General features: G+C 49.8%; 1 protein-coding gene and 1 long non-coding RNA gene across 3 annotated transcripts in view; one reads left to right on the plus strand and one right to left on the minus strand.

The window, feature by feature from the left end:
- The first annotated feature begins 7,260 nt into the window (after window positions 1–7,260).
- Window positions 7,261–27,753, plus strand: part of LOC149122048 (uncharacterized) — a 30,836-nt gene continuing 10,343 nt past the window's right edge. The window contains exons 1-3 of one of the 2 annotated variants that reach the window (XR_016221006.1): window positions 7,261–7,709; window positions 11,951–12,129; window positions 13,274–14,313. Coding sequence is in view for 1 of the 2 variants with exons in the window: in XM_089313545.1 (XP_089169671.1) it covers window positions 7,631–7,709; window positions 11,951–12,129 (258 nt within the window). In the remaining variant the exon portion in view is untranslated. Of the gene's footprint in view, window positions 7,710–11,950; window positions 12,130–13,273; window positions 14,314–27,753 lie in introns of those variants that run through there. The other variant, XM_089313545.1, reaches the window with a different exon arrangement.
- Window positions 15,183–26,147, minus strand: LOC138843134 (uncharacterized). Its single transcript, XR_011382472.2, has 3 exons — window positions 25,975–26,147; window positions 24,303–24,405; window positions 15,183–17,264 (listed from the first exon to the last, which is right to left on the minus strand). It is a non-coding gene; the product is annotated as an uncharacterized LOC138843134 (long non-coding RNA).

Raw genomic sequence — 27,753 nt, forward strand, 5'->3', positions numbered from 1 at the left:
GCGAGGAGGGAGGAGGGCCCCGGGCTTGCCAAGCAAGGGGGTGGCCCGACCAGCCCTGTCTTGGCCTGGTCATTATCTGTAGGGGACACCCTTTCCAAGCGTCGCTCTCTGTAACGCTGTCTTTCCAATACATACATGTTTTTTAAAGAAAGATAAATAGGGGCCGGCGCTGGGTGCAGTGGAATAGGCCACCACCTGTGGCCCTGGCATCCACATATTATAGGCATCCCTGAACTATGACCACTTGACCATGACGGATGTTTTTGATTGCTGTCAAATTTGATTTGTCAGTATATTAAAAATTTTCCATCTATGTTCATCAGAGATATTTGTCTGTAGTTTTTTGTTGTTGTGTTCTTGTCTGGCTTGAGTATCAGGGTAAGGCTGGCCTCCAGGAACGAGTTTAATTTTATGTAAGGTATACAAATTTCATGTATTTCATATATACAGATTTAGGAGCATGGTGATCCTTCCCACCCACGCTCCCATCCTTCTTCCTCCTCCCTCTCCTAGTCCCAATCTTAATTTTTTTTTTTTTTTGACAGGCAGAGTAGACAGAGAGAAAGAGAGAAAGGTCTTCTTTTACCGTTGGTTCACCCTCCAATGGCCGCCATAGGTGGCACACCGCGCTGATCCGATGGCAGGAGCCAGGTACTTCTCCTGGTCTCCCATGGGGTGCAGGGCCCAAGCACTTGGGCCATCTTCCACTGCACTCCCTGGCCACAGCAGAGAGCTGGCCTGGAAGAGGGGCAACTGGGACAGAATCCGGTGCCCTGACCGGTACTAGCACCCAGTGTGCCGGCGCACAAGGCGGAGGATTAGTCTAGTGAGCTGCGCCACCAGCCATCGAATCTTAATTTTTACAAAGATTTATTTTCAGTTTACTTTATACTCATTATCCCTACACTAAGTAAAGAGTTCAACAAACTGTAGAGACAAGGGCTGTAAACCATCATTGCATCTGAGTGTCAATTTCACTTCTATAGATTACCTTTTAGGTACTCTTAGTTACCATAGGCAGAGTGACAGAGATGGGAGGCAGGAGAGAGAGAGACAGAGACAACCACTCCATGTTCTGGTGCATTCCCCAAATGCTCACAACAGCTGGGATGGGGCCAGCACCAGGCTGAAGCCACAGTCAGGAAGACTCCATCTGAGTTTCCCGTGTGGAGAAGAGGAACCCAAGTACTTGGACCCTCTGCTGCCTCCCAGGCACATTAGCAGGAAGCTGGGTTGGAAGCAGAGCAGCCAGGACTCGAACTCTCCTCTCCCACATGTAAATTCACACGTAGTGCAGCAGTAGAGGGCTGTCCAGTAGCGCCAGAGGAGTGTGATGAGATGTCTGCAGAGCAGGATGGGCATGTGCTGAGTCACAGCAAACACCCCACACTCTCCCAGTGTCATCGGATGGGGAGAACAACATGAAGAAAGCATCGTGCATCAGGAGAATTAGGGTAGTTTTTGGTTGCTAGAAGAAACAATGTGAAATTAAATTTTGTTGCTAGAAGAAACTGTGAAATTGTCCGCAGATCAAAACTCTTCTGATTCCATATTCCACTCAATGCAGGGCTGTCCCTGCCTTTCCAGACAAGAGGTTAATTACCCTGATTGGCAGGTGGGCACAGAGGTGTGGTCAGATAGGGGCATGAGGTCACTCGGGGTGGGGTGGAGGCCTGATCTTCCAGCTCACAAATGTGATCAATTTTTATTTATTTATTTATTTGAAAGTTAGAGTTACACAGAGAGAGGAGAGGCAGAAAGAGAGAGAGAGAGAGAGAGAGAGAGCGAGCGAGCTTCCATTGCCGGTTTCACTCCCTAATTGGCCACAATGGCCATAGCTGTGCTGATCTGAAGCCAGGAGCCAGAATCTCCCCCAACACCCCACCCCCAGTCTCATCGGGTCCAGGGACCCAAGGACTCGCTCCATCCTCCACTGCCTTCCAAGGCCATAGTAGAGAGCTGGATCGGAAGTGGAGTAGCCAGTTCTGAAACTGGCGCCCATATGGGATACTGCACTCCAGGCCAGGTCCTTAGCCTACTGTGCTACAGCGCTGGCCCCAGGAGGTGGTATTGAGATGTGGGTGGGACCAGGGCGGTTTCTTGCCCAAGGGTGTAAAGCTCAAATCATTGTGATGACTGATGATGATGATGCTCAGTAGGTTTCCTGCAGGAATTGGGTATGGAGGACATTCGTTCATAACTGCTTCATGGTTAGGTGAGATGTGGCACAGAGTAAAAAAGTAATGTTGGCTGTTGTTCTTACTATTGTTGCAGTCTAGTGGATTAAGCATTGAGATGTCTGAGAAAGGGTCAAGCAGGTAGCTAAAGTTGGGTTTGGGAAAATGCACATTCATTGCTGGCGCCACGGCTCACTAGGCTAATCCTCTGCCTGTGGCGCTGGTACTCCAGGTTCTAGTCCAGTTGGAGCGCCGGATTCTGTCCCAGTTGCTCCTCTTCCAGTCCAGCTCTCTGCTGTGGCCTGAGTAGAGAGTGGAGGATGGCCAGGAAAGCGCCTGGCTCCTGGCTTTGGATCGGCGCAGTGCTCTGGCTGTAGTGGCCTTTGTAGGGTGAACCAATGGAAGGAAGACCTTTCTCTGTGTCCCTCTCTCACTGTCTAACTCTGCTTGTCAAAAAAAAAAAAAAAAAAAAAAGAAAGAAAGAAAGAAAGAGAAAAAGATAAAGAAACTGCAATCTCATTAAGTGGGCATTTGACAGAAAATCATTAGGAAAACTCAGTGTGCTGGAAGTCAGTTTGATGAATCACCAGTTTACAGTTTACCGGATTCACCAAACTGATGGGCTGTGGCTTTAACATGTCAGGTCATGGAAAAAAATGCTACATTAAAAGAAAAAAAGATTTATTAGGGCCAGTGTTGTTCACTAGGTTAAGCTGCTGCTTGCGATACTAGCATCCCATATGGGCATCCATTTGTTTCCCAGTGGTGCCACTTATTGTTAAAGATGTATTTATTTATTTGAAAGGCAGAGAGGCAGAGGCAGAGAGGGAGAGAAAGAGAGGTCTTCCATCCGCTGGTCCTCTCCCCAGATAGCCACAACGGCTGGAACTCCGCTTCTGATCCAGCTCCCTGCTAATGTGCCTGGGAAAGCAGCAGAGGGTGATCCAGTTGCTTGGGCCCCTGTGTTGTACCTGAGTGAGTGTAAACAAAGGAGCACCACACATTGATAAAATTTGATGGTCCTTTATTGCCGGCGGTGGAGAGTGGGCTCATGCCCAAAAGAACTCTCGACCCTGAAGCCCAAAGCAACAGGGTTTATAAAGGCAAAAACTGCAAAATTGGGATGGGAATACATGGTTGCTAGGATCGGGGGGAATACATGGTTATGGGGGTCAAGCTGACCTAAAACCGATGCGAAACGAGTATCAATTATAATCTTGACAATGCCAGTTGCAATCTTAACAATTTCAATTATAATCTTGACATTAATCCAGGTATTCATTTTAATCATATGTAGGGCATAGACAAATTGCATTTTTATCATTAACCCAGGTGCAGCCTATCCACTTCCAAGCTTGAGCGATCATGCTAGGGGGTTTCTATGCTCTGCCTAGTGTGATGTAGTGGACTGCTATTGTTCAACTGTTTTAGACCATAGTTTCAGAGCAGAGCCTCACGGTGTGTGTGTGTGGGGGGGCACCTTCCCAGAATGGAGTCTCAGGTTCCCCAAAATGGAATCCCTACTGTCAAGGTGTTACTTCACCTGCACCCACATGGGATACCTGGATGAAGCTCCTGGCTTCTGCCTGGCCCAGGCTTGGCTGTTGCAGCCTTTTAGGAGTAAACCAGCAGATGGAAGATCTGTCTTTCCCTCTCTCTATGTAAGTCTACCTTTCAAATAATAATAAAGATTTATTTATTTATTTGAAGGCAGAGTTACAGAGACAAAGAGGGGGGAAGGGAGAGATATGGAGGTCGACATCTTTCATTACCAGTGCATGCCCCAAATGGGCACAATGGCCAGAGCTGAGTCAGGCTGAAGCCAGGAGCTTCTTCTAGTATCCTAAGTGGGTGCAGAGGCCCAAAGCGTTGGGCCTTCTTGCACTGCTTTTCCAGGCACATTAATAGGGAGCTGAATCAGAAGTGGAGCAGCCAGGAATCAAATTGATGTCCATGTGGGATGCTGGCATTGCAGACAGCAGCAGCCTAACCCACTGCACCCAACTCTGGCCTGAAAATGCTACATTTTGAACAGGTAAACCACGAACTGAACATAGGTTTGGACTTTAAGTTAAACTGTTGACATCACAGAAACAATGGGGGAAATGAATATATAAGTCATTGATCCCAAAAGTGAAAAAAATTCCAAACTTCTGGGAAATAATAATAATAATAAAAAGTCCAGAGAAAAGACATTTAGGAAACACAAGTCCACTCTGTAGAGCACCAGAATCTCAAGTTCATTTGTTACCGCACTTTGTTTTATTCTTTTTTTTTTTTTTTTTTTTTTTTCACAGGCAGAGTGGACAGTGAGTGAGAGAGACAGAGAGAAAGGTCTTCCTTTGCCATTGATTCACCCTCCAATGGCCGCCGCGGCTGGCGCGCTGTGGCCAGCGCACCGCGCTGATCTGATGGCGGGAGCCAGGAGCCAGGTGCTTCTCCTGGTCTCCCATGGGGTGCAGGGCCCAAGCACCTTGGGCCATCCTCCACTGCACTCCCTGGCCACAGCAGAGAGCTGGCCTGGAAGAGGGGCAACCGGGACAGAATCCGGCGCCCCAACCGGGACTAGAACCCGGTGTGCCGGCGCCACAAGGCGGAGGATTAGCCTAGTGAGCCGCGGCGCCGGCTATTCTTTTTTAAACTGATGATCTTTATCAAAATTGTCATGCTGATAACTTGATTGTGGTCAAAGCATTTTCTTCCAGCATCACTGGGAACTCTTCCTGTAGCACTTGAAACAGGTGTCAGGCTGGCAGGACAGAGTTTTTCAGTTCTCAGACATGTAGAAGCCTGGTGGGAGCTCACAGTTGGCCAGTGGTGATTCTCCAAGGCCAAGCTGAACAGGAGTGGGAGCCAGGTCATAGAGCTGCCAGGAGTTCCCCCAAGTTCTGGCTTTTCCTTGTAGGTGATAATTGGGAGGCATGTGTTTCTAAAGTTCACCTGAATACTGATTTCAAGGACTATGTTTGTGCTGGTCACACCTACACGGCAGGGCTCAATACACAGGATTGGGTGTGTGTTGGTGTCATAGGCAGGCATATAGGAGAAGCTGTGGCTTAGCAGGTTATCGCCCTAGCCTGAAGCACTGACATCCCATATGGGTGCCAGTTTGAGAACTGGCTGCTCCACTTCTGATCCAGCTCTCTGCTGTGGGCTGGGAAAGCAGTGGAGGATGGCCCATGTCCTTGGGCCCTGCATACATGTGGGAGACCTGTAGGAAGCTCCTGGCTCCTGGCTTTGGATCTGCGCAGTTCCGGCCATTGCAGCCATCTGAGGAGTGAACCAACAGAGGCAAGATCTCTTTCTCTCTCTCTCTCTGGCTTTCAAATAAATAAATCACATTTTAAAGGTTTTATTTATTTATTTGAGAGATAGAGTTACAGAGAGAGAGAGGGAGAGACAGAGAGAAAAGTCTTCCATCTGCTGGTTTCCTCCCCAAATGGCTGAAACAGTAAGAGCTGGGCCAATCCAAAGCCAAGAGCCTGGAGCTTCTTCCTGGTCTCCCATGCGGGTGCTGGGGCCCCAGCACTTGGGTCATCTTCCACTGCTTTCCCAGGCCACAGCACAGAGCCAGATCTGAAGAGAAGCAGCTGGGACTGGAACTGGGATGCTGGTGATGCAGGTAGAGGCTCAGCCTACTATGCCCCAGCAACGCCTGTAAATCTTAACAAAGCAAGGTCAATGCACTACTCCGTGAACATCCCCCGAAGTCAAGGTCCACAGGAAAAATATGTAAACTCTCCTGAGTTGTTCAGGTAGAAAAAGAGAGATTGTGCAATAGAGGTTGATGATTTAGAAGGTGAACCCTAAGATTGGGCAGTGTGGGAGCTGGTATGTTGACCTTTGCCAGTGATGTCTAAATAATGGCATGAGAATAGAAGTGACTGCCTGGAGTTGGGGAGAGCATAAAAGCAAGTGAATTCACCTGGTCAAAATATTCTTTGAAACAAGTTTGATGGAAGAGGGAAAGGCACCATCTAGTGGAAATTCACGGTGCTGAGGTAATGAACTTTGAATTACAGGAAAAAAAAAAAAAAAAAAAAAAGCCAGGGAAACCGGGCTAGGTCCAACTTAATTTTTTTAAAGATTTAGTTATTTATTTGAAAGTCAGAGCTACACGGAGAGAGAAGAAGGGGGGAAGAGAGAGAGATCTTCCATCCTCTGGTTCACTCCCCAACTGGCCGCAATGGCTGGAGCTGCACTGATCTGAAGCCAGGAGCCAGGAGCTTCTTCCAGGCCTCCCATGCGGTGCAGGGACCCAAGCACTTGGGCCATCCTCTACTGCTTTCCCAGGCTGTAGCAGAGAGCTGGGTCAGAAGTGGAGCAGCCTGGACATGAACCAGTGTCCATATGGGATGCCGGCACGGCAGGCGGCAGCTCTCCCCACTATGCCACAGCATCGGCTCCCCAACTTAATTTTAGTTTGTTTTCTCTCAGCCCTAGTCTCCTTTCAGATGTCCAGTTCTCAAACTATTCTATGGAGGTTTTGGCTGTTTTGAATGAATTATTTCAATGATTTAATTACTGTATGATGTTAGACTTATATTGACTTTTTAAGATTTCTTTTATTTGAAAGAGCTACAGAGAGAGAGAGAGAGAGAGAGAGAGAGAGAGAGAGAGAGAGAGAGAGAATCTTCTTCCCAGATGGCTGCAACAGGCAAGGCTGGGCCAGGCCAAAGCCAGGAGCCTGGAGCTTCTTCTGAGTCTCCCATGTGGGTGGCAGTGTCCCAAGCCCTTGGGCCATCTTCCATTGCTTTCCCAAGCCATTAGCAGGGAGCTGCATGGGAAGTGCAGCAGCCAGGACATGAGCCAGCACCCGTGTGGGATGCTGCCATACCCACTATACCTTAATGCTGGCCCCTTATGCTGACTTCTGAAAACCATTTATTTTTGTGTACCTGAGAGGCTGAGTGAGAGAGAGCAAGAGAGAGAGAAACCTTCTGTTTGCTGGTTCACTCCCCAAATGTCTACAACAGCCAAAGCTGGGTCAGGCTGAAGCCAGGAACCTAGAAATGCATCCAGGTCTCCCAGTGTAGGCTATAGGGCCCATGCACCTGAGCCATCACCTGCTGCTTCCCCGGCTACTTTGGTGTGAAGCCGGATTGGGAGCAGAGTAACTGGGACTGGAACCCACACTCTGCTATGGGCTGGGGGCATCCTACGTGGCAGCTTAACAAGCTTTGCCACAATGCCTGCAGTCTTATATTCTTTAACGTCCTCATTCGCTGTGAGTCTCTGGCCTCAGCAGCCTCCAAACTCTCAGTTATCAGTTATCATTTGGCCAGGGCTAAATGAGAAAATTAGTTCCCATGGGTGTTCAGTGACTGGAGATACAAATGGAGATTTTGGAAATCCTGTTGTGCCTAGGGGGAGCTGTGTGTAGGGTGTGGCAGGGGCTGGAGAAGGGCTGGGTCTAAGGCGTGCCTAGGGTGGCCATCCCAGGTTTATATTAAATGAACGCTGTCCCAGCAGCCCTCACTTCACTGCCCAAGAAGACGGTCTCAGGAGGGCTCCCAGACATGGCTTCCAGTGGTGAGTTTCCATGTGTGGCTTTCGGCAAGGCCGGGTTCTCGCTGTCCTGGTGTTCTGTGGGGCTTTGAGCTTTCGTCTTTCAGAAGTGCAGGCTCGTGGTCCAGGGGCCACTAGTGTCACAGGTGTCATTGTCTCTGGCTACCGCCTGGCTGAATGCAGGGGTAGGATTTCCCAAAGGCTCAGGTGTTTAAAAATTAACCCAACTTGGGGTTGCCTTAAAAAGTTTTCTGCATTTTAAAGATGTACCTGGAAGTAGTTTAGGTAGAACAGTGTCTTGGGTTCCCTTCAGAATGAAGGGGTGGGAGATGTGGGGAAAGATGGGAAGGGTAGGGGGAGGAAACAGCCTTGGTGGTGTAATGCTGGAGCAGGGAACTTCACAGTGTCAGTGGAATAGTGGAATTCAGAAATGTTTTGGGGCAAACAAACTTTGAAACCAAGAATAGGTGTTTCATGATATTCGTTTCTCTGATGACTTCTTCTATTGGAGCCAAGTTAGATTCTTCAGGCAGCACCGGCCGTTGTGGCCATTTGGGGAATGAACCAATGGACGGAAGACCTTTCTCTCTGTCTCTCTCTCACTGAGTAACTCTGCTTGTCAAAAAATAAAATAAAATAAAATAAAATAAAATAAAATAAAAGCTGGAGTTCTGAAGTCTTGGGTTCTGGCCCTGACTTCTTTCTCTAAACAAGCACTGGGTGAGAGAAGTCCTGGGTCAGCGCCAGTCTGTCTGGCAGCTTGTGAGTGTGACATCTCAGTCAACTCGCAGAGGCCTCCCAGCTCTAGGAGGTGTTCAGAAAATCCTTGGAAAGTGCCCATGGTGCAGGGGGAGCCCTCTCAGCTCCTCACTCTGTCCTGGAGGCAAAATCCAAGGCCCCAGAACAATGGTGCCCTTAGGGTGTGAAGCCCTTCCAGAAGCTGCTCTGGACCACAGGGGAGGGAGGGGCCTCCCAGGTGAAGATTGTGGGCTCAGCTGCCAGTTTTACTGCTGAGATTTTATTTAAACAAACAAATTTGATTTCAAACAAAACAACAACCAGTGTGTTTTTAAAATGTGTGTTAAAGGTATACAAATTGCTGGTCAGAAATACTGGGAACTTTTCCTGTGGAGTTCTAGTGAGTGGCCGGGCTGGGGGTAGGGACCAGATACCCTGGAGCACCTCAGCGATAGATGCTCCCCAGGGAAGTTTTGCTGGGAGCAGAAAGCGCTCTTATCCCCTCTTTGCCTGTTCTGAAGGAAAGAGTGCCAACCAACAGTGTGTTCTCTGTTTGAATTTGGGTTTATACAAAATGCTTTACACCAATTATTCATATAATCAATATGTTTAAAAACATTTATTTATATTTATTTGAAAGGGATAGTTACAGAGAGATAGAGAGAGGGATCTTCCATCTACTGGTTCACTCCCCAAATGGCAGCAAACGGCCAGGGTTGGGCCAGGCTGAAGCCAGGAGCTTCTTCCCGGCCTCCCACATGGTGCAGGGGCCCAAGCACTTGGGTCATCCTCTTCTGCTTTCCCAGGGCTAAGCGGGGAGCTGGATGGGAAGTGGAGCATCTGGGACTTGAGCTGGCACCCATATGGCATGCTGGCACTGGAGGTAGAGGCTTAACTTGCCATGAAACAACACCAGCCCTGAATGTATAATTTTTTTTTTCCTTAACAGGCTGAGTTAGTGAGAGAGAAACAGAGAGAAAGGTCTTCCTTTTCCTTTGGTTCACCCCCAAAATGGGCGCTGCGGTCATCGCGCTGTGCCAATCCGAAGCCAGGAGCCAGGTGCTTCCTCCTGGTCTCCCATGTGGGTGCAGGGCCCAAGCACTTGGGACATCCTCACTGCCTTCCTGGGCCACAGCAGAGAGCTGGACTGGAAGATGGGCAATGGGGACAGAATCCGGTGCCCCAACTGGGACTAGAACCTGGGGTGCCGGCTCTGCAGGTGGAGGATTAGCCAAGTGAGCCTTGGGCCCCGGCCCTATAATACTTTTAAAAAAATCTTTGGGGGGGGGGGCTGGCGCTGTGGCATAGTGGGTTAATGCTCTATCCTGAAGCATCGGTATCCCATATGGGTGCCATTTTGAGAACTGGCTGCTCCACGTCCAATCCAGCTCTCTGCTATGGCCTGGGAAAGCAGTGGAAGATGGCCCAAGTCCTTGGGCCCCTGCACCCACGTGGGAGACCTGGAAGAAGCTCCAGGCTCCTGGCTTGGGATCAGCACAGCTCAGGCATTGCAGCCAATTGGGGAGTGAACCATCAGATGGAAGACCTCTCTCTCTCTCTGCTTCTCCTCTCTCTGTGTAACTCTGACTTTCAAATAAATAAATGTGTTTTAAAAAAACCCACATAGCTCCATTTCACTGCCAAATGCTTAAGATACTTCTTAAAATTTTATTTGAAGGTTTATTTTATTTATTTGAAAGGCAGAATTACAGAGAGGCAGACAAACAGAGAGGGAGAGAAAGAGAATAGGGAGAGGGTCCTTCCATCTGCTGGTTCACTCCCCAGTTGTCTGCAATGACCAGAGCTGTGCCAACCTGAAGCCAGGAGCTCCTTCCAGATCTCTCATGTGGGTGCAGGGGCCCAAGGACTTGGGCCTTCATCTGCTTTCCCAGGCTGTGGCAGAGAGCTGGATCAGAACCAGTGTCCATATGGGATGCCAGCACTGCAGGCAGCAGCTTTACCTGCTACTCCACAGTGCCAGCCCAATCCAGCACTTCTTACTGGCACCTCTCTGTCATGCTGTCCCCCACAGTCCTGCTCTAGTAGCTACTTGGTGTGCAGGTGTGCTCTGGGAGCAGAGGCTAGAGAAAGCTGAAGGAAGGGGAGTCGAGGAGAACAGCAACGGGCTTTCGGGGTTTGTGTATTTGGAGGTTTGGTGGCTGACTTTCTGACCCTTTCCTCAGCTCTGCTCTCGCTCTCCCCTCTTCTCTCTCCCTCTCCCCCCTCCCTCTTTCTCTCTCCCTCTCTCCCCATCTCCTTATCTCTCCTTCTTCTCTCCCCTGCCCCCTCTTTCCCTCTCTCCCTCTCTGTCTCTCTCCACACCTGCTCATCAGCGATGTCCACACTATATTTGAATGTCACAGTTTCTGTGATGAAGTGTCTCCGGTTTTGCCTTAGGTAGTCTATAGTATGTTCAGATTGACCTTTTTAAAAAGATTTATTTAAAAGACAGAGTGACAGAGAGAGAGACACACAGAGATCTGCCATCCTCTGGTTCACTCCCCAAATGGCTGCAATGGCCAGGGCTGGGCCAGGCAGAAGCCAGGAGCATGGAACTCCATCTGGGTCTCCCACATGGGTGGTGGGGGCACAAGCACTTGGCCAGTTTTCCACTGCTTTCCCAGGGGCTTCAGCGGGGGGGCTGGACTGGTAGAGCAGATGGACTCAAATCATTGCTCATATGGGATGCTGATGTCCTCAGGGGTAACTTAACATACTGCAGCCCAACCCCCGGCAGCTAGGTTATACCCTTTGAAGCAGACATATGAAGGTTGTGAATTTGGTTTGCAGTCCTTGTAAGTTTTTTCACTTAAATTCTGATTTAAGAAAAACAGGATTGCCTCGTGTCAGTTCTTCTGGTGGCCTCTGCAGTAGAGAACTGTGCCAACGTTGGTTTGTCTGTAAGGTCTGCTCCCCTTCCAGCATCCGGGAGATGAGCACACACCAGAGGACAGGTTTAGACCCTCGGTGCTTTCCTCCCGCTGGCATGTCTGACACGGGTGAAGGAAAAATGACCTGTAGACTTGGTGTTAAATCTTCAAGTGCCATTTAGTTGATTGACACAGTGGAGAGTATGGCCACTTTCGACTTCATTGCATTGAGCAAAAAAGCCCACGCAGTGATAACAAGCAATAGGGGTACCAGACCTATCCTTGTCAATCCGTGTCAGTCCTTTCGCACTTTGCCCCCATATATTTAAATTATTGTTTACCAGATTGTCGTCAGCTGGTTTATTTACATTGCCTCAATTACTAGTGTGGCTGAGTGTTTTCCCACCATCTCTGTCTTTGTAGTATATCAATTTTCACTAAAGAAAACCTTCTTCACTCCTGTTACCTTTATGACCTAAATACTATCATCTTCTCACCATAAGTTTCAAAAGATATGCCCACAGTCCATTATTCATTTTATTATGACTAGGTAAGAGGGAAGGTATCACCTTTCTAAAATTTTATTCTCTCACAGAGGTCTTTTGTTTTTCTGGATCTTGCTAATATTCTTGTGTTTTCTCTCTCTGTATTTTTCAGGAGATGGCCATGACAACATAGAAACACAGCATGGAAGAAGAAAAGGAAAAGCACGCCATAAATTTACACCTGAGGAACTGCACATACTGAATCAATCATTTGCAGAGAGTCCTTATCCTGACTATACGACCAAGGAGGAACTGGTCAAAAAACTCCATTGTTCGTTTTACACAATCGAGGTACATAAACTACGTAGATATTTACATGAATATGTCTTTGTGGACAATAATAAAAAAGCAACTAATTATGAAAAAGTATAACAGCATTTCATCACATAAAACAGCGTTGAAATTTGGTCTCATTTCTTCTTCATGTCATTGTGGATGTGACTATATTAAAGTATAGTATGTGTTATTTTTGAAAAAGATTTATTTATTTGAAAGTCAGATTTACACAGAGAGAGAGAAGGAGAGGCAGAGAGAGAGAGAAGGAGAGGCAGAGAGAGAGAGCAAGGTCTCCCGTCTGCTGGTTCACTCCCCCCCTGGCCTCAACAGCCAGAGCTATGTTGATCCAAAGCCAGGATCCAGGAGCTTCTTCTGGGTCTCTCATGTGGGTACAGGGGCCCAAGCACTTGGGCCATCTTCCACTGCTTTCCCAGGCCATAGCAGAGAGCTGGATTGGAATGGAGCAGCCAGGACTTGAACTGGTGCCCATATGGAATGCCAGTTCTGCAGGTGGCAGCTTTACCTACTACACCACAGCGCTGACCCCAATTACTCTCATTTTACAAAGGAGAAAAAGTAAAGAGTAGAGGTTCCACAAAACACTTAGAGTAAGGTATGAAGTAATACTGCTAAGTTATGGCAGACGCTTGTTTGTTTTGGGTATGGCCTTTGAAGAAAATGACATTTAGAATATGATTTAGAATATGTTGAATTAGGAATTCATTCTGGAAAAGCAGTTGGAGTAAAATAAGCAAGCTAAGGGAATGTATTTTGAGAACAGCTGCTTCACGTCTAAATGCAGAGGGTGCAAATAGGTTGGTAGAAGATTTGGAAAAGTAGGGATTTGCTCATACATAAGGGCCCGTGCCTCCTGTGAAGGCAGATGGGAATCCGGAATTGTGCAAAATTACATGATTTTAATGATCATAAATGTATATTTATATATACATTTACATATCATATTTACTGTAAATGCATTCTCGTATTATAAATATAATAACACAGGAAGCCCCAGGAAAGCATGCTTGCATTTTTCATGTCTTACTCAAGGTCACGAAGCAAATCAGTGATGACGCTGATCCTAAGATGAACTACAAAATTCTCCTACATTGGGGAATATATAGACTCGAAAGTAATTTCTGTTTCGTTTCTTTTTTAGAACTGGTTCCAAAATAAAAGAGCCAGGCTACCAGCCAGGAAGAGACGCAGAGTGCTTGAAGCCAGGATGCCATATGCACTCCCTGTCCAAGGTCCCCCAGGTGTAAGCCTGCAGAATTCCCAGGAGTGGTCTCCCAACGCTGCCCAGGCGGCTGTGCTGGACAGAGCTGTCTACTCCACTCCACGTGCCCAGGAGTGGTCTCCCAACGCTGCCCAGGCATCTGTGCTGGGCGGAGGTGTCTACTCCACTCCACCCACATGGGAGGTTCCCAGCCCGCTCTATGGCTCCTGGGATTCTGGGGTTCGAGGTGCTCAAGAGGCACCGAGCTATGCTCTGGAGAATCAAGGGAATGTAGGAGGTGGATCTTTTCCCCGTGGCGTTCCAGGAGCAAGGTTTATTCATCCTTTTTCATCCGCACCGTATTTTGGGAGGTCCAGGTCAGAGATGAGGGTCATGCAGCCTGATTGGCCTTCCCTGCTACCCGGTGTTCCCAGTGCTCAGGGAGCGATGCAACAGCTGCAGGAGCAGAGCTCTCTTCGTTACCCACCATGTGAAGAATGGCAGCAGAATGGCTGGGGAACGCACCCTCAGCAGCCCCAGCAGCCTCTGGATTACTGGCAGGAGCTGCCCTCCCAGGACCAGTTTCCAATGCAGCAGAATCACAACAGTGCAGAGAACAGGGTGCCTTTTCCTCTGTCCCAGCAGTAGCCTGGAGATCGTCAAGGTGATGGAGAGCTCACGTTCTTGCAGGTGTTGAGCACAGCTCTGCGGGTACTCAGTTCTCCAACAGAACCTCACGAGCAAGATACGCAGCAAGAAGGTGCCCGAGATGCCCAGTTCTGAAATCCAGGACATTTTGAAAGAGGAACACACCGGTGCCAACTTCTGGGACTAGAAATGTGGCTGCAGGAAATGGCGTTGGGCTTTTGAGTCAGCAGATGCCTGTGATACTACAATTGTGTACCTGGGAGTCGAAGGTTCCTGAAAGAAAGGAACTAGCTCATAGTGTACATCCTTTGTGTGCATGGCTGGTTAGGGTCGTGAACGTATTTTCTATCATGTTGGCATTTATATTCTTGAAGGACATTTTGTACTGGTAGTTATTGTAGGGGTTTGTGTCATATTAAACTAGGATTATAGGAGTTAGTTATGCTACCTTTCTTACTATTTTCTATAATTTTGTACAACACTACACTTAACCCTTCATTAAAGGTTTGGATTTTACAATGACGGCTCTGATAGATTCATTATAGGGAGATTTTGCCTCCTGATCTCATTATAGGTGATTAGAAAACTATCATTTCTCCTTGAGTAACTTTTGAGATTATGATTTCTAATACTAAGTTCATTTCATCTAGGGATTTTAATTTACTGCTATAAATCATCTGAAGTACCATCAGGGCTTTCATTCGTAGAGTATTTGTGTATGTAAAATGTGTTATTTTTGAGTTTTAGATTCACATCTTCTAATCTTGGTGTTTAATTGCCAGCTATTTGTCCCTTGGAAGAAAAGTTTGCAGAAAGACCCAGGTTGCATGGACTCCTTTAAATTTCACCATGGGTGCGGTCCCTCGTTTTGAGCAGTGTATGTTGCTGCCTCCAGGGAGGGAGGGAAATGTGAAAAAACAGCTCTCCCCGGGCTGGCGCTGTGGCACAACGGGTTAACACTCTGGCCTGAGCGCCGGCATCTCATGTGGGCACCGGTTTAAAACCTGGCTGCTCCACTTCCGATCCAGCTCTCTGCTACGGCCTGGGAAAGCAGAAGATGGCCCTTGTCCTTGGGCCCCTGCACCTATATGGGAGACACAGAAGAAACTCCTTGCTCCCAGCTTTAGATCTGCACAGTTCCAGCCGTTGCAGCCAACTGGGGAGTGAACCACCAGATGGAAGTCCTCTCTCTCTCTCTCTCTCTGACTTTCCTCTCTGTGAAACTCTGACTTTCAAATAAATAAATAAATATGAAAAAAAAAGCGACATGTCTCCAGAGTCCGGTGCTGTGGTGTAGCGGGTAAAGCTACTACCCCATATGGTTGCCAGTTCAAGTCTCGGCTGTTCCACTTCTGATCTAGCTCCCAGCTAATGCACCTGGGAGTGTGGTGGAAGATGGTCCAAGTCCTTGGGCCCCTACACCTATGTGTGAGACCCGGAAGAAGCGCCTCATCCTGGTACAGCTCCAGCCATTGCGGCCTTTTGGGGGAGTGAAGCAGTGGTTGGAAGACTTCTGTCTGCCTGTCTGTCTCTCTGTCATTCTGCCTTTCAAATAAATACAGCTTTAAAAAAATTCTGTAACTCAGAGAGTAGGATTTAGACAACAGGCAGGGGCATGGGCAGGGGCACAGCATCTAACAATTTATTCTCTTGGCTTGTTTTCCCAAGAATATTCCAAGAAGGGTGATCTTGCAATGCTGTACCCCCAGGGATTGGGCCTCACAGCAAGGAGAGCTGCAAGAGCCCAGCAGCAGTTGGGTTTTGAACACACGATGCGTGCTGCTGTGGGTTGCTTGAGCAGGTAGGGCCCTCTTGCTTCTCTTTTTCCTCTATCCCAGCCACGCCCTCACTCTACAATCCCTCAAAAATGGCTTCTCACAGAGGCAGTAGTTTTAGGGAGCTGTACTTTCCCCGTCTCTTTGGCACAATAAAGCTGTCCTTTGAACTGCCGTGGGAGACCGATCATTTGTTGACTCCCCAGGCAAATGGACCCCTATTGTCTGATATATGGAGGGGCAGGGGAGCTGCTCTAGGACTTGATGAGAAGTGTCCACTCCAAGCTAGAGGGGTGGGCATGCGGCCATATTTGTCCTGTAGTTTGGGGCCTTCTCAATACACAGTTGCTCCTTATGCACAGAACCCTGGAAAGCCAGCCAGTCATTTCCCGCGACCTCTTTCAAAGCAGGACTGGGGACCGGAAGTGTGCAAGTGTGTCAGGTCCAGTCCTGGTCACTTGAGTTTTCAGGCACCACCCAGTGACAACCTGAGGCAGCAGGCACTGAGTCTCTGGCCCTAGCACCTTGCATCTGAAACTGTGCAGAGAAAAGCCCAAGAATTGTTTCTGGTGGGAACTGGGACTTTGCGTCTGGCTACTACAGACCTTCACTCTGGTGTGTGGAGGCTCCAAGGGGCCCACTGTGCAGTGCAGCACGGTGCAATACTTCTAGCAGGGAGCCAGAATCAGGAACAGCAGGGTGACAGGTGTCAGGGCAGCTGCAGTGTTGCCTGCTGGGGGATTGGGGCAGTTTCTGGTCAGCTCTGTGCCTCCCCTTTAAGGTCTTTGCATGTTCCTCTGCGACCTCTGCTGGCCGGTGGTTGTACTGCAGAATTTTCAGGTGGACATAGTGTACCTTAGAAATGCATCATTCATTGACTCAGGTGAGATGTGGTCAAAATCAACTCCTAGAGGACATTTCGAAGGTATTTTTAAGTTCTCCATCTCCACCGAGGTCCCCCTTAGCTTGGTGAGCCTGGTTGTCCAATCGCCACCACAGTGGATTCACAGCAGCCACAGACATGCTGATGGTTTCCTCAACACAGACTGTGTGATCCAGACCCACAGGAGAGTCTGGGTGGGGGAGGGGGGCACATCATCCTCTTTGCATGCCCTTCCTACAATGTCCCAAAGTCACACTGAGCCCCATCGAAGCATCGGGCATGGACGCCTGTGGGGCCACCTCAGGGCTCAGCTCCTGGTCCTCCAGTGGAAAGTGGTTCCTCAGAAGACTTGGCCACTGCCACCCATCCTCAAGGCCACCCCACCTGAGCCGTGCGCCAGAGTGGACCCTGGGTTCGAGTCGCAGCTGCTCCACTTCTGATCCCGCTCCCTCCTAATACGCCTGAGAAAACAGCAGAGGAGGGCCCCTGCATCCTTGTGGGAGACCTGGAAGAAGCTCCTGGCTCTTGGCTTCAGCCTGGCCCAGCACCGGTCATTGCTGCCATTTGGGGAATGAGCCAGTGGATGGAAGATTTTCCTCTGTCTCTGCCTCTGTTGTAACTCTGCCTTTCAAAAAAAGAGAATAAATATTTTTTAAAACCACCTTTCTTTGCCAGTCTGGGAAATGTGACATTGTACATTTAACATTATGCAAGGAGATGCTACCAGGAGTATCCAAAGGCAGGAGCAAGTGAGCAGCACCTGTGGGTTGTCAAGGGAGGATATTGGAGAAATAGGTCTGCTTGCATGCAAAATTAGGCAAAACTGATGCAAAAGATCAAGTCACAAGACTCGAGACAGGAGCAAAGATGACAGCAGTGGCAGAGGGTGGACCACTACCCCCCAGACACTGTAAGTTAATAGCTCCCTCGCGCAGGTCTGTGACAAGAGTGTTCACAGCTCAGGAGTCCTAATTTATCTCAACGCACAAGGCAGACACCAGGGGAGGAAGTGGAAAATACAAGTCTGAACAAAGGCAAGGTCAAGGCCTGCTTGTGAAGTCACTCTCACAAGAGGAAAACGGGGGCTCTCTGAGGCCTGGAGCAGGTTGCCAAAGAGGGACAGGTGGCAGCTCCACGAGTCACTCCCCCAACCCCCTTCCAAGGCTGCTGCTTCTGCAGCTCCTGCACCTGCCTCACCCCTGCCCGGATATGCCAAGCAGCTCTTTCACAATCCGGGCTGTTGAGATGGAGAAGAGAAATTGTACACGGCAGGTCCTGGCTCTTGAGATCTGCAGATGTGAGTTTCTTTTTTGAAGTCACTCTAGGTCGTTGTGCAACTCAGTAATGTCTGGACCTCAGATTCATGGACATCTCTAAAATTCGGACACTGAGGGGGTTGTTTTGGGCTCCCAGGGCCTCAGTGGGGTGCAGATGGGAATCACCCTAACGTGATGATGTGGGAAGTGTTCCGTTTATCAGCATCAGGTTATAGCACACAGTTGGGGGTAAGAGGGAGTGAGTCAACAAGGAAGAAAACTGCCTCCACTTCTTGAAGGGAGTTCTCAGAAGACCAGGGCCTGGCAGCTCAGCTTACAGGACAGGCATAAAGAGTGCGCACCTGCCAAGCCAGGACCAGTTTGTCTGGAGCTCCTGGGACCCCAGAGGCAGCAGCCTGTGAGTGTCTCGTTTTCTTTTCCCTGTGGCCTATGTATATCCTGTGGCCGTCTGGACAGTGTTCCATGCTGGAGTTGAAGGGAGGAGGGTCTGCAGCTCTTCTGGTCTTGTAGTTGGGTTTGGGAGGTGGGGGCACACGCGCTGGGGAGGTGCCCGTCTGCCCTCCACTAAGCGACATGGAACCAGCAGGGCACTTGCTTGCTGAACGGGGATGTGGTGGGTGAGTAGGATGGGACACCCTCTCTTAGATGCTCTTGCCTGGAAGCCTCAGGTGGGCAGTGCAATTCCACCTTCTCTCTTGGCTCCTTGTCTGCTCCTGGTTTCTTCAAAAAGAGAAGTGGAGGAGAAACAGATCTGGCATTCACAGGCTTGGGTTCGACACCCATCCCGATGCTTCTCTCTTGGCCTCTAGACTTGACTTAAAATGGTTCCTAATGAATTAGGACTCTGGCTTTCCAACCATGTGTCCAGAGGAGTCCTTTTTTTCCTATAAAATCTTACTCTGGAGGCTTAGCTTAAAGTGAACCCTGCATGGGTTGAGGGGCTGTGGCTGCCTTATCCACCTGAATCTCAGGTCTGAGACCTCTGAGCCTGCCTGTGTCTGGATCCTTCCTTCAGCAATGGGTGATGGCATTTCTGAGCCGTCTTGAACTGGTGGCAGAAGGTGTATTGCTTTCATTTTTCCCCCAAATCAGTGTCAGGGTCCCAGAGTTGACGCAGCTGTGAGACAGGGGACATTGCTCTCGTTCTGGCCTGGGTCGGCCCCTGGGTGCTTAAGAAGGCTCTACAGGGACGAGTGCAAGCCTGTGAGCTCAGCTTAGTGTTTCTAGAGGCTTGCGGGGCACCTGAGGAGGTGGCAAATTCAACAGCGTGAGAGGCTCGTGAGTTACAGGGTTTGCCTACACGGCGCATCATCAGCTGTTGGAGAGGCACCCCTCTGGCCAGGTAGCCCCTCTCCTGACATTGACTGAGCTGGCCTGCTGACCCTTTTTTCTTTGCAGGGCACCCTTTGGCTCTGTGTCCAGCCTCTGAGACTCCCACTTCCACCCTCATTACTTCACGGTTTCTCTCTTTGGCAGGAAAACACCCAGATGCAGAGAGTGGCCCGGGTCCTGCGCTTACCTTGTGCTCTGTTACCATCTCCTGTCAGGTGGTAACTGGATGTCCTGTTGGGTAGTTGCTCATACGTCCCACAGGCCCTTTCCCCTGGCCGGGGCCACCTGGCGTGTCACCTTCCCTCATAAGTCCCCTCTTCCAGCCCTCTCAGGTACACTGGGAAGAGCTGAGGGGCTGAGTCTCTGCAGCTGCTAACTTGGTGGGTGAAACTTGGGTGAAAACGTGCCCTGGGTTCCCTCGGGGGCTTTCTTCTGCTTGGGGGCCACCTCTGGTTCAGAACTGGCAAATCGCCTGGCATATGCTGCTGCACTTGCAGACTGAGCTCAGTCAGATGTCACTAGGCATTGAGAACCCTGGTTCATCTTCCTTCTTTCCTTCCTCTCTCCCTCCCTCCCTCCCTCCCTCCCTCCCTCCTTCCTTCCTTAATTGAAAGGCAGAGTTCCAGAGAGGTAGAGGCCGAGACAAAGAGAGAGGTTTTTCATCTGCTGGTTCACTTCCCAGATGGACGCAACAGCCAGAGCTGTGATGACCCGAAGTTAGGAGCTTCTTCTGGGCCTCCTGCATGGGTGCAGGGGCCCATGGACTTGGGCCATCTTCCACTGCTTTTCCAGGCCACAGCAGAGAGCTGGATCGGAAGTGGAGTATCTGAGACTTGAACCAGCTGCCATATGAGATGTCAGCACTGTAGCCGGAGACTTTACCCGCTATGCCACAGTGCCCTTCCCTCCCACCCCACCCCCCTCCCCCATTCATTTTCCAACACTGTGAGTTGCCATTGCTAACCCACTCAAGGCAGCAAGTCAGTGAGGGAGTAGAAGGTTGCCTGTCTGAGCTGAGCCAACCACCTCCTGTTACAGACAAGGTGAAGGAGTCCAAGAAGGCAAAAGTCCTGCCTGGAGGGAGCACTCACTGGGTCCTTGGGGATGGAACACACAGCCTCAGTGAGGACCGTCCATGCTGGCCGCTGTTTCAATGGCAGTGCCCAAGAAAAGGCAGAATGGCGTGGGGGACGTGAGAACGAGGACATTGTGATCAACCCATGTGAGAGTCCCATTGCTCTCCGAGGCTGGACCGTGTGCCCATCTTGTCTCCAAATCACTTTGAGCATCTGGCTGCTTTGAGCTCCATAGCAGGAAGTGGGAGGGGTAAGGAGTGGCTGCTTCTGACCTTCAGGAGCTGGGCCATGCCCTATACCGTGTCCTAGAGCCGAAATCATGTCCTTTCCTCTCTGTTCTTCTCCCCAGGCCATGCTGCTCCTCCTCCTGACCCCACTGTTCCTGCTTGCCCAGCCCCGGGGATGCCTGGAAGCAGAGATGAGGACCTACTCCCAGAGGACAGTGAGCAACGCCTGCACCCTGGTCATGTGTGGCCCAGTGGAAGACAGCCTTCCTGGTCGAGATGGACAGGATGGCAGAGAGGGCCCCCAGGGTGAGAAGGGGGATCCAGGTGGAGCTGGGACCAGGGCTTGTCCTGATGGCAGGGGTGGGCGTTGGAATTGTCACCGATCCAGCGCATCTGGATAGCTTGTGACGGAAAACCAGGAGATGGGATCTTCCTTCCAGGGGGTTGGTTCCCTCTTCTGCAGCACCATGTCCATTCCATCGGCTGGCAAGTGAGCAGCTTTCCTGAGCCCCCAGCTGCCTCCCTGTATCACCCAACCCTCCTGGTTCCTCCCCAAGGCCCCAGCTGGCTCCCTCCCTAAGAACAAGCAAATAGTTAGTAAATTACCCCAAATAGTTGGTAAATTACTGATATTTAGGGCCCTCTAGAGCCCTTTTCAGATAGCTAACAGGTGTTCATTGACTAAATGATGCCTACGCAGAGTGTTAAATATCTTCAATATTTAATTAAACTTCACCACATGAAAAGTGGGCAAACACTCAGGCCTAATCAAAAGGGTTTTCCCTAACACATTACAGGGGGAGAAGGGAAGCTCACATTTCTTTGCTTGGCCCTATGCTGGGGCATTCAGTGGAGTAGTTCATTTAATCCTCTTAAAGGTCTTACAAGGAATAGACTAATCTCCCTTGATGGGGAAGGAAACTGATGCAGAAAGGCTAAGCAACAGCCAACCAGAATGTGACAAAGGCATGAGTTTCTTTTATTTTTTTTAAGATTCTTATTTATTTATTTCAAAATCAGAGTTATACAGAGAGAGGAGAGGCAGAGAGAGAGAGAGAGAGAGAGAGAGAGAGAGAAAGTCCTCATCTGCTGGTTTACTCTCTATGTTCACAATGGCCGGAGCTACACCAACCCGAAGCCAGGAGCCAGGAGCTTCCTCCATGTCTGCCACACAGCTGCAGGGGCCCAAGGACTTGGGCCATCTTCCTCTGCTTTCCCAAACCATTAGCAGGGAGCTGGATGGGAAGTGGAGGAGCCAGGACTCCAACCAGCACCCATATGAGATGCTGCCATTGCAGGTCTCGAAGGCTTTACCTGCTACACCACAGTGTCGTCCCTCAAGTAGCATCTTAACTGCAAGGCCAAGTGCCTGCCTTCAAGGTTATTTTAAAAACATGGCAGGGGAAAAAAAAAAAAAAACATGGCGGGGCCGGTGCTGTGTCCCTGCTGCTCCACTTCCCATACAGGTCTCTGCTATGGCCTGCGAAAGCAGTAGAAGATGGCCCAAGTGCTTGGGCCTGTACCCACATGGGAGACACGGAAGAAGCTCCTGGTTCCTTTTTTTGGATCAGTGCAGTACTGGCCATTGCAGCCAACTGGGGAGTGAACCAGAGGATGGAAAACCCTTCTCTCTCTGTGTGTGTGTGTCTGCTTCTCTCTCTGTGCAACTCTTTCAAATAAATACAATAAATCTTTAAAATGAAATACAAAACAAAGCAAAACAAAACAATGGCATAGTCATTAATTGTATGATGATAGCAGATATAAAGTCAAACATATAGTCCAATCTTATCTCTGGTTAAAAGAAATTCAGAAAGGTATGTATTTTTAAAACATGGGATTTAAGAGATTATTTTATAACCTGATTGTGTCCGTGAGCTCCTGTTTAGGGACTGGCACATGGAAGGTGCTTAGTAAATGTTAGTTTCCTGCCACCTCCAAGGTCAGTTCTGTATCTACATACAGCACAAAGTACTCTTTCCTACAGGATGATGACTGAATTAAAAATTACAGGGTATGGATTAAAACAAAAGGGAACTCAATAAAATATTACAAGTAGTTATTCCTGGGCAGTAGGATTTAGGAAGCTCCAAATTTATACCATGTCTTCATGTATTCATGCATTCAAATTTATTTACTCTTTCCTTGATCTCACAAATCAAAAGGAGTATTATTAATTCTGATTTAAAGTGAGCTATGGCACATTCTAACACGTTAGATTCTTAAAGGACTGGTTTTAGGAACACAGTAAGAGAGACGCAACCTCCCTGGGCTTGTTCTCCTTCTCCCTTCAAAGAAGTGTACAACACAACACAGTCTTTTGGTTTTCATTAGAGGCTCCAAATGCCAGTCACAAGAGCTGTCAAGCTGCAGGGCTGGGCCAAACATCCTCGGCTAAGACCTCAGGGAGGCCCAAGAGGCCACTGGGAAGGAGTCTCAGAACACTTGGGCTTTCCTACCACAGTCTCAAGCCCAGAGAACAGTTTCAACCAAGCCACCTGGAAATCCACTTGCACTCTGGCAAAGGGCAACTGTGTCACTCCAAAGCATAGAGATGGGTTCAGCCTGCACAGAGGGAGAGCAAAGGAACAGGGATACCCTGAGGACCCCACTTGCAGATGGTCCCGGGGGGAGAACTGGAGGCTGCTTACTGTGAGCCTTGCAGGTCTTGCAGGAGGGCACTTGATATGGGGGGTGGGGAGGGTTAAAAGGTAATCCGACCTGGAGGCCCAACACAAAGGTAACCTCACTAAGAGGATGATTTCCCCTAAACACAAATGCCAAGGATGGAACTGCAAGAGGCAGGCTGGAGGAGGCACGTGCAGCAGCCATAGAGAACTGCACAGGAGGATCCCTCTGAGGACCTCCCAGAGACAAACAGTCAGCACTGTGTCTGCAACATACCCAGCTCCCAGACGCCTGGTCCCCAGGCAGCACCCACTGAAGACTACACCCACCTTCCCCTAACTATTCCCACCATTCCAAGGGGTCCAAAAGCAGCTGTTGCTGGGGAACAAGGGAAAAAAGAACGAGAGAGAAGGCACCAGCTGCACCCTGTTCCCCAAGCCAGGCTCCTCAGCCCCTCATGGATGAGATTGCATTATCTATTTTAGAAGAAAAGTTGGCCGGTGCCACGGTTCAACAAGCTAATACTCCACCTAGCGGCGCCAGCACACTGGGTTCTAGTCCCAGTCGGGGTGCCGGATTCTCTCCCGGTTGCCCCTCTTCCAGGCTAGCTCTCCGCTATGGCCCAGGAGTGCAGTGGAGGATGGCTCAAGTGCTTGGGCCCTGCACCCCATGGGAGACCAGGAGAAGCACCTGGCTCCTGCCTTCGTATCAACACGGTGCACCAGCCGCAGCGCGCTGGCTGCAGCAGCCATTGGAGGGTGAACCAACGGCAAAGGAAGCCCTTTCTATCTGTCTCTCTCTCTCACTGTCCACTCTGCCTGTCAAAAAAAAAAAAAAAAAAAAAAAGAAAAAGAAAAAGAAAAAAAGTTTATGGCTTTACCAACTGGACTTCCTGACATCTCAGAGTGACCGGGATTACCTATGCATCTGCTTGATTTCACCTGCGGTTAGAGTGGCAGCAGGAAACAGTCTAGTTTGAGGGGGATTGTCTGATGATAAAATCTAACAGAAATCTGGAAAGATTCCTAAACGTGAACTAGATCCATTTTCAATACCTAAAGGCAACTGCAGGCCTTCAAGGTCTCCAGCGAGACCAGCGTGTCGTTTCTGCAGCTCTCCTTACCTGTTGTGCAGGAGGGTGTGATGATGGTCCACCAGGGACTGAGTGAACGAGCCCAGGAGCCCAAGGCTCTCATAAGGGATGCTCTGCGGCCAGAGGACAACCACTGAAAGAGAACCAGAGGCACAAAGAAACCATTAGGGCACCTGAAAGACGAGCAGGTAGGAAAGAACACCGATTCTACCAAAGTAACTTCCGGGGAAACAGGGTCTGAAGGAGGGCACCTGAATCTTCATCCTCTATTTCTAAAAAGCAGCTCCAATGGATGTGTGCCACAAAGAAACGAGGTGATGATCAGGCTCCGTGCACTGGCGGAGCGGATCCGATTTTTCATGAATTCCACCCCAAACATTATTTCCTAGACTTGTAGGAGTCTGCGTGCTTTGGCCAGCTTCTGTCCTGCAAACGGTGGCTTGGGCTCAGTCTCGCAGTTAGAATCATGCTCTTCCACTCTTGCACACCACGCAGACACACTCGGAAAATCAGACTCGCGAAGGTTTAACAGCAACTCCTCGTTCATGTAAGGTTTTTGTGGTGACCTTACCAACTCCTCCTCAGGCTCTGTTACAAGCCTTTCTGTGAATCTCTGTCAACCCCTCCAAAGTTTAGTGCTCCACTTAGATCTGCACCAAAGGCAACACTACTTCTCCCAGGATGCTGTTTAAAGTCAATATTCCAATAAAGTATAACATATCACTGCGGCCTCCTAACCGCGCGGTGGAGAGGGGCTGGCATCTGCCAGTTCCACTAAATTCCAACTCGAATCTTCAGTTTCCCAGCTTGTGTGTTCGAACAGGGTCGCGGGATCCTGGCACAGAAAGGGCACTCGGGAAAACTAGAGTCCCACGCCTCCATCCTGCACACGGTGAAAGGAGGGCGGAGGTGGTCAGAGCGACACCGGTGTGGAAATGACACCCGTCCAGGTTCCAGGATCTCCCGGGAAAGATCCAAACTAGCTTCGCCTTCCTCCTACATGATACCGGTTTACCCCAACCTGTTTCCGGGCGTCTTTCCCGTTCGTTATCCTGGAAGTGAGACGAAAGTCACTCCTCCCCGCAGTAGAGCTGTCCTCCTGCTGTCACACCGGTTCTTGCTCACCAGTGAAATCCTAGCCGTCCCTTGGGTTTATCCGCCGTTTTCCAAGCAACTCCCCCTGCTTCAAACACTCTAAACCTTCTAAAACCCCGCTTAGCGTCCGCAGGCATTCGTAACCTAGGCAACCGCACGGTGCGCATGCGCACCGACCCGGTTCCCACGGCGCCCCTGGCGCTATGACAGCCCGGAAGGCCTAAACACAGGCGCCCGCGCCCGCGCCCCTCACCGCAAAGTATCCCAGCCCCAGCCCCGTGACCAGCGAGGGCAAACGTCTGGCCGTAGCGAAGTAGGTGGTAGCAACCCTTCCGGCCTTCGTGTTCACAAGCACCATGGCTCTCAGTGGTCAGGTGGGGAGTCGTTCCCGCCCCCACGTGAGGAAAGCCAGGCAAACCGGTTTCCCAAGGCCTGGAACACCTGCCAAAAGCCTTGGCAGCCTACTGCGCCTGCGCCTCCTTCTGGGTTCCCGTCTTTCCCTCTGCTCCCAGGCACACGAGCTGGAACTGCGCCTGCGCGGCCTCTCCTCCAAGTGGAGGCGGAGGCCTGGGTGACAGGAGTGCTCTCTCCAGGCGGTTGTCTCAACCGTGTAGTAGCCAAAGGAGAGCGTGAGGACCGCGAACCAGAACACACTGCCCCTCTGGAAGTAGGCCGCGTTGCCTGCCTCCATCGCCATCGCCATCGCCATCGCTGCAGCTCCTTTCTGGGCGGCGCGGCCGGCTCTGCTCCCAGTGCAGTGGATGTAGGACCAGCAGGGGCGGGCCTGGGCGGCTGCTCCGCCCAACCCGCGAGGAGGGAGGAGGGCCCCGGGCTTGCCAAGCACAGGTGGTGGCCCGACTAGCCCGTCTTGGCCTGGTCATTATCTGTAGGGGACACCCTTTCCAAGCGTCGCTCTCTGTAACGCTGTCTTTCCAATACATACATGTTTTTTAAAGAAAGATAAATAGGGGCCGGCGCTGGGTGCAGTGGAATAGGCCACCACCTGTGGCCCTGGCATCCACATATAGGCATCCTTGAACTGAAGAGTTAAAATTGTATATGTGCGGGTGTAAAAGTAAAGCTTAACCTTACAGGTTATAACATTCCTGGTACAGCTGTAAAAATAAAGACAGAGTGAAGTAGCACCTTGACAGTAGGGACTCCATTTTGGAGCACTTGAGACTCCATTCTGAGAAAGCACCCCCCCCTCCCCGCCCCCGCCATGAGACTCTGGTCTGAAACTATGATCTCAAATAGTCGGACAATAGCAGTGCACTACATCACCCTTGGCAGAGCACAAAAACCCCCTAGCATGATTGCTCAAGTGGCACCTGGGATACCTGGGGTAATAATGAAGATGTGATTTGTCTGTGTCTTACATTAATGTCAAGTCCTAATTGCTAATTGTAATATTGTAACTGGTATTGTCAAGATTATGATGAATATTAATTTCACTTAGGTTTTAGGTTATGTTGACCCCAGTAACCATATACTCTCTTTTGATTTTATGTACTCTCTTTTGATCTTAGAAACTGTGTATAGCAACTGTGCATAGCAACCGTGTATTCCCCCTTCCCCAGTTTTGCGGTTTTTCCCTTTATAAACCCTAACCATTGGTTTTTCAGGGCTGCTCTGCTCTTGTATGGTCAGACAGCCCCAGCATGCTGGATAATCAATAAAGCTTCCCCTTGCTGTTTGCATAAGAGACGTGTCTCTTGGTGACGTTTTTCGGGCGGTCGCCTCTAACAGAACTATGACCACTTGACCATGATGGATCTTTATGATTGCTGTCAGTTTTGATTTGGCAGTATGTTAAAAATTTTCCATATATTGTCGCTCCCCCTCTTCGTGGTGGAGCAACACAGGACCCTGCGCTGTTCTTTCGTCTGCTCGGCCCTCCCCGGGTTTGCCGCTGGTTCTTCCTGGGTTGGCTACTATCCCTTCCACCTCCGTGGAAGGGCAGTTCCCCCTGGCCACATTCCCCACTTCCGCAGGGGAGCAGCACACCGCCGGCCGGCTTTCTCGGGGGCTGCACGGGTTCCCTTAGATGTTCCCCATAGATGTTCCCGGTGCATGCCGTCTCTCTCCTCCTTTATAGTCCTCCTCCGCCAATCCTAACTCAGCTGCCCACACGCCGAGTACGCTGCTCTCCAATCAGGAGCAAGTCCTACAGTTTATTGGTTGAACGGGAGGCAGCTGTGCGGAAGCTGTTTACTTCTCTCCCAGCGCCATATTGTGGGAGAGCAGATGCATAGAATAAGTCTTAATTCCAGTAACTCAGTCTAGTCCGGTTTGCTCCCCACATATATGTTCATCAGAAATGTTCACCTATCGTTTCTTGTTGTATTCTTGTCTGGCTTGAGTTCAGGGTAAGGCTGACCTCCAG

This window comes from Oryctolagus cuniculus, chromosome 15 (genome assembly GCF_051225735.1).
Source record: "Oryctolagus cuniculus isolate XC-2025 breed Fujian yellow rabbit chromosome 15, ASM5122573v1, whole genome shotgun sequence".
Lineage (NCBI taxonomy): Eukaryota > Metazoa > Chordata > Mammalia > Lagomorpha > Leporidae > Oryctolagus > Oryctolagus cuniculus.